The sequence below is a fragment of the Salmo trutta genome, chromosome 29 (genome assembly GCF_901001165.1).
Source record: "Salmo trutta chromosome 29, fSalTru1.1, whole genome shotgun sequence".
NCBI classification, from domain to species: domain Eukaryota; kingdom Metazoa; phylum Chordata; class Actinopteri; order Salmoniformes; family Salmonidae; genus Salmo; species Salmo trutta.
In genome coordinates, this window is record NC_042985.1 from 28,582,438 (window position 1) to 28,588,750 (window position 6,313).

General features: G+C 44.2%; 1 protein-coding gene across 1 annotated transcript; it reads right to left on the minus strand.

Moving 5' to 3' along the window:
- Positions 1–914: 914 nt before the first annotated feature.
- Positions 915–3,406, minus strand: LOC115167310 (uncharacterized). The gene has a single exon (XM_029721616.1). It carries the CDS (start codon positions 2,681–2,683, stop codon positions 1,832–1,834), a length of 852 nt encoding a protein of 283 aa, XP_029577476.1. The 5' UTR covers positions 2,684–3,406; the 3' UTR covers positions 915–1,831.
- Positions 3,407–6,313: the final 2,907 nt, after the last annotated feature.

Sequence of the window (6,313 nt, forward strand, 5' to 3'; positions counted from 1 at the left end):
ATAGCTTTTGCTCATGATGAAAATAAATGGTGAATCGTGTTTCTTGTGCTTTTTTAAGGTGGAATAACGCTAAAGTGTTTTTATTTTTTAAACATCCAGTCTAAATTATCATATCTGAAATGTCATACTACAAATTGCAATAACATATCACTCTGGAGTCAAATGTTAAAGAAAAATACTTCTCAAAAACAATCTTTTGGTATTTATTTCATTAGCCCACTGTTGATATAGTTCGAAAATGTTTTTCAAATACCCAAAGATGGTATTTTCCTTTAACATAATGTGTAATTATCCTATTCAACACAAAAACACAAAAACAAGCGAGAATTAGGCAGGTCTGATGCCATAAAAGAAAGGAAATTCTTGCCTACCAATTTGCCTACTACTTGCCTACCAATATTTTTTTGTGTGTAGTTCGTTAGCTACACAAGTAATGAATTACTAAAAACACTACCAAGATTTGAATTGAGTTCCACTAACAAATGTAATTAACTTACTTGTTGAATTACATGTAGTTCACTACTCCCAAACACTGCATAAGATATTCTCTACGTGAACCCTAGCACTGTAGTAATGGTATGGACTTGAGTCTGCTGCTATGGTTTCATATTCTGGTGGGACACTGACTGTGTTTAGTTATATCAAGCCTAGTTTTGATCCTTTTCTCTAGTGTGCTGCAATGTAGTGTTGTAATCTTAATGATAATCTGTCCCTGTATTTCAGCCCCCAGCATCTGTCAGGCTGCTTGGTTCTGGAGCTGCGTCTTATCAGTGGCCATGTCATTAAATCAGCTGTCTCTTAGACAAATTTCTCTCCCGTTACTCTTATCAACACATCAGCACGCTGTGATTTCCTTTTCAATCTGGACTTTGTACAGTACTATAGTCTGAGGGATAGAAATACACAAAAAAGGCTTTTCCTGCATATAGTTTATTTGAATGTTTGGATATTTGAAAACATGATACATTTGTCATATTATGGATAGTTTAGAAATGAATGCGCTTTATGTATATCGTCCCCCCATTTAAAGGTGCCATAAGTATTTGGATAAATTCACTTATTGTGTTATAGTGTATCAAATGTAGACTATTATAAGTGCCTTTGTTAAAACACTTATGACACCTTCAAATGGGTGGACTAGATGCATAAAGTGCATTTATTTCTAAATGGTAAAACGGATATGTATGAAAATACCCTCAAATTAAAAGGTGACATTCTCTACTATTGCATCATATGAAACATTTGATCTCAAATCCAAAATGCTTGCGTGTAGAGCCAAATGAAACATGTTAGCTTCCCTGTCCAAATATATACGTAGGGGAGTGTAGATATTCTGTGTATTCATTACAATATCGTGGACCTACCTTGTGCATTTGAACAGATTTGCAGTTGTTGGATATAATTAGGAAAACAGAACTACAGTGTTCAAAATGTATTGTCAGTCTACTGAAAGCAGAAATCTGGGATCTTGGGTGATTGGTCACTCTGTGTTTTGTTGTGTTGATGATTTAAAATGTGATAAGTGTGCTGTCATGTCTAAGCTCTTACAGTGTGACATATAGTATGATGACATTAAGTATCTCTGGGCACAAAGGCGAACGATTGATTGTGCTGAGAAATGGGTTCAATAAATGTTGTATCTACAAAGACAAGCTTTCAGGTCCTATTTTGACTGACCTCTGGAGGATGGGGTGGACAGGGTGCTCAGTTCTCCTCAGAAAGCACTGTTCTGTCTGAGTGAATGTTCTGATTGTTTCAGCGCTGTGCTTGAGGGGAGGGCAGTGCAGAATGAACTCCTCTGATCCTTCCCACTCGACTGTTTGATACCAGTTCAGTTAGCCAGGGGGTTGGACAAAGCCAGAGTCCCCTCGTCCAGACCCAGACACACTCTCTTAGGGTCAGAGAAACTACTGTATGGGGACAGACCAAGAGGTCTCTTGCTGGCTGTCTGTAGGGCATCCACACCGTCTCTGTCCTCCCAGAGAGCACTGAGGGTCTCAGGGGGCTGGTAGCCGGGCTCCTGCGGGTCCAGGGGGTCTTTGGACAAAAGGATGCTGATGGAGGGGACGGTCCTGTGAACGGTCATCTCCGATGCCCCCCCTTCGTGGCTCTCCCACACCTCCCTCACGCCCTTGTAGCGCAGCTTGGTCAGCTGGTGCAGAGACCCCACTTTTCTCTTCATGATCTCAGCGCATGTGATGGTCTTGGTGACGGCACGACCTGACCCAGAGAAAACAACCTGCCTCAGGCCACCGCCTCCACTAACCCCAACACCACTGACATCCCCCTGCATGCGAGCCATGGCAAAACCCATGAGGTTACGGATCTTACTGCCCTCCTTGACACGCATCTCCAGCACTCCTGAGGCCAATCCTGGGAAGGGGCACGGGCTGTCCTCCTCTGTGCGACACACCTTCTTGAACCCACCCTGGCCCGGTTTGAGTGCGGCGGGAGGTGGAGTTAGAGGTGTAGGCACCGGAGTGGGCTGTGTGTTGGAAACACTGTTCACAGTGCAGGAGGGCTGCCCACTGTAAGGCTGAACCTGATATACTGGGCACCTAGCTGGGGTCACACCGGTTTCCATTGGGACATTCCCTCCAGGTCCGGTGTATGGTCTGACAGAGTCCCTGACCTGATACTGGCTTTGAATGCTGGCCACTCCAACTCCACAGCCGGAATACATCTCTTCACTCCTATATCTTCTCCAATCATATAAGTCCAGTCAGAGCCTCTTACTCATATGGGATCCAGCACAGCATTGTTTTCGTATTCTCGTTATAGGTTTCTTTTTTCTGTAGACGTCTGCGAAAGTTTCAAGGCTTTAGAAAGTAATATTATCCGGCTCGCAGAAAGTGCTTTCAATGGAGTCTTTTCATGCTGCTTTACAGACAGCTGAAAACATAAGATAAACGCTGGGTGGTGAATTAAGAATACAAATGGGGCAATTCAAGACGTAAAAAAAGAAAACCTTGAAAATGCATACATTCTCAGCTGAAGTGTCCTTTCTCTTGTTTTCTCTCGATGAGCTTTTATCCTTGTAACCTGGATACTTCGATGCTTCAGTCTAACTTTTCAAGAGAACTGCTACTTTATACAACACACTCAATACACCTCTCACTTAGGGTTCAGATCCCACATTGATCAGTTGGATTCATATCATTCATATCATCAACTCTCATCTCACTTTCTGGGACGGTCTAGTTGATTAGCGTCTCTTCTCCTTTCGTTGACCTCTTGGCCAAGGTGCTCTGGGGGAGCTGTCCCCCTGCAGGGCTGGGCCAGGGGTGGCTGTAGGCTGGAACCCTGGGCGTCCTGCCTGGAACTCTGTGTCTCTGTCTCCAGTTATGCTCTAGAAAGTGTGCCCTCTGTTTCCCCACAAAGAGACGTAAGGGACAGGAGCTGCTTCACAAATGCTCGCAGGAGGAGTGTCTACTCTGTGTGGTTGAGGGGGAGCATGAGGAAAAGGGGGGACAGCCCTCTTAAAGGCACAGGCCTTTCATATCTCAGATGAACACTTTCCCTCCACAATGGAAACCTGCCATGGCGGGGAGGGGGGGGGGGGTTATATCCCTTTTAAAAGCCGTAGCGAGCGCAGATCCCGGGCAACTTTGTCAATCTCTTTAGAGGACGTTTCAGTGCATGTGTTCAATGTACATGACTGATTAAACTGATTTCTGAAATAGAGACTCAGTGAAGCTTTAAAAATGCATTTTTCGGCTGTGAAACAATGAATTACATTAGCAAGGTTATAATTGAAAACATAATTCAAAGAGCCAGTTAAAGTCAGCGGCATTATATTGCACTGTACTTAGCCTTTATCCTATTAAATGTTTTTGGCCATTACCATTTACATAATGTGGTGTTAATGGCTTCATTGTTCAAGCAATCATGAGTCCACTGAGGTGCATGTCTCTCATGGATGATTTGTCATGTTGTTACCAGGTTGGAAACAACCTCATGATGATCAAGGACATGTGGATCACAGAAGCATAGAGCCATTACTTCTAGCACCAAAGTATTGTTGTGATGGGGCATGGATAGGTCTGCACATTAGTGTGCTGGAGGCACCTCCAGGTGAGATGGTGTCGTAGTGGTGACAGGTGGGCTAATAAGCAGACTAATGGACCCTCCATCACCAGAGGAGGGCGCTGTCACACTCTCCTGTCCCAGTCCAGACAGCTGCAGTGTCTCTGAGCCCAGCCTCCTGGAAGACAGGTGGATTTGTTTTGGCCTGTGACTGACAGATGGGAAAATTGGTAAAGACAGCCCACTGAGGCTGAACCTATGAGGCTAGGAGACTCCTAACTGTTCTCCAATCACTCCTCTGAGGGCACACAATGGGAATAAGAACCGCGCTATGTCTGGGAATAGTCCATGAAGGTAACTCACATTGGCGTGGGTATTATTTTGGATCCCCAAAGGAAAATCAAAGAAAATAAGGAGGTTTGTTGTTTTCACACGTGACGGTATTATTTAAATCAGTATTAAATGTTGTATTCTAGTCAAAGTTTCTATGATTGAGAAGCAACATTTCTTCACCAATGAAAAATCCAGATCACCAACTGAACACATTTGCCAATTTCTTTTGTTTGTGCACAATTTTGTTTCTTTTCTCACCAACCACTTTATTATAGCCAATCTGTGCGTAGCTCAAATGCATGGGACTGGAGAGCTATTCATCATCTGAACCCATTCTACCCACTGCTGGAGACATAGCAACAAATGTCTCTGTTTTCTTTCTACTCGGATATAGAGAAGGGGGAAGGAGTTGCAGGACCAAACCAAAGTGATCATTCTGCTGTTTGGGAGAAATTACCCTCATCAGTCATAAGGAGATGCATAGCTGCCTAAGGAGATCTGGTGATGTTACTGCATAATAAACTAAGAGAGAGAGAGAGAGAGAGAGAGAGAGAGCGAGAGAAGAGGGCTGATTTAAGTGCCCAGAGGTTAAACTACAAGATAAAAAGCTGCCAGTAATCACTCCCACTTCACAACCTGTTTTTAGCACCACATTTGAACCTCAATGTAACCTGAAAAAGCTCTCTGCTTAGGGAAAATATAGATTTACGAATCTGGTGTTTTTAAGAACTCAATGTCTTCAACAGAGTTTCTCTGAAAAAGCAATTTCATTTGATTGTGCATTTGAAAACTTATTATCTATTCTCTATTCTAAATCACTACATGAAAACATCATACATTTCCATCAGACTGTATTTGTACCTTTTCGAGAGAGAGGAGCTTTTAAAATGGTGGTTGTGTTTAATGACAGAGAGAGCAGTAGCAGCTCACGCTTGGTCACTCACCCTCTCACACCTCCTCTACGGCTGCCCTCTGCTCCCACACCTCTCCAGACACTTACTCCTACCTTTTATCTGTTCTCCGCTGACACCTCTGCTCTGACTGCAGGCAGGCAGGCACTCTATCTCTCCCAAATACTGTTCTCTGACCATGTAGTTTACTCTACCTACAGTTTCTCTCAGCCTTCTCTGCTGTGTGTATACCAGCATTTATTCATGCACAAAAACAATTTATTCTTAAAGACTGTGACAAATAGCAGTTGTCTAGCTCCTCTCTGCTTACCTTGTATGGCATAGTTGCTGGTGTTATGAATTGTAACATGGACTCTGTTGTTTTGTTTCTGTACTGCAGAGTAGTTGGAGAGGGGCTTGTGTTGCTGGCAGAACTGCACACAGCCTCAGAGTTCTCGCTGTGCCAGCCTCCCGCTCGCATTTTGTAAACCGCAAGAGTTTCACGGTCATCAACCAATGCTGGCCTCGAGGCTGTCATTTCACTCAGTGTGGAGCTCGCCCGCGGCTCTGCTGCCGTTCAGCCCCACAAACTCCCAGCCGGCCTCGGTGGGGTACAGAGTTGCTCTCCACACACACACACACACACACACACACATACACACACACACACACGTGCATGCTCAGCATAAGGCAGGTCGTTTCAGCAATTACAGGAACATGGCAGAACACAATGAAGCAGGGTCCCGCCATCAGGAGGGAAATGGAGAGAGACCAGGAAAAATGCTGATGCCATTAATGAGAGAGTCTATGTGGGGGTGGAGGGGTACATGACCCTCTCAGTGTTGTCATCACTTCTGGATGAGATTGATTGATTGGTCTATGTGTTAGTGTGTGTCAAAAGGCAATAATTCCAAGGTGTCACTCATGACTCCATGATGTAGCTAAATTGCATATTTAATCTCCCTCTTTCTCTCACTTCCCCGCCATCTCTCCTCTTCCTCTCTCTCTCTACATGCACAATGACTCCTCTCTTCCAGCCACTGCTTTCTCCTCGGCACTGCAAT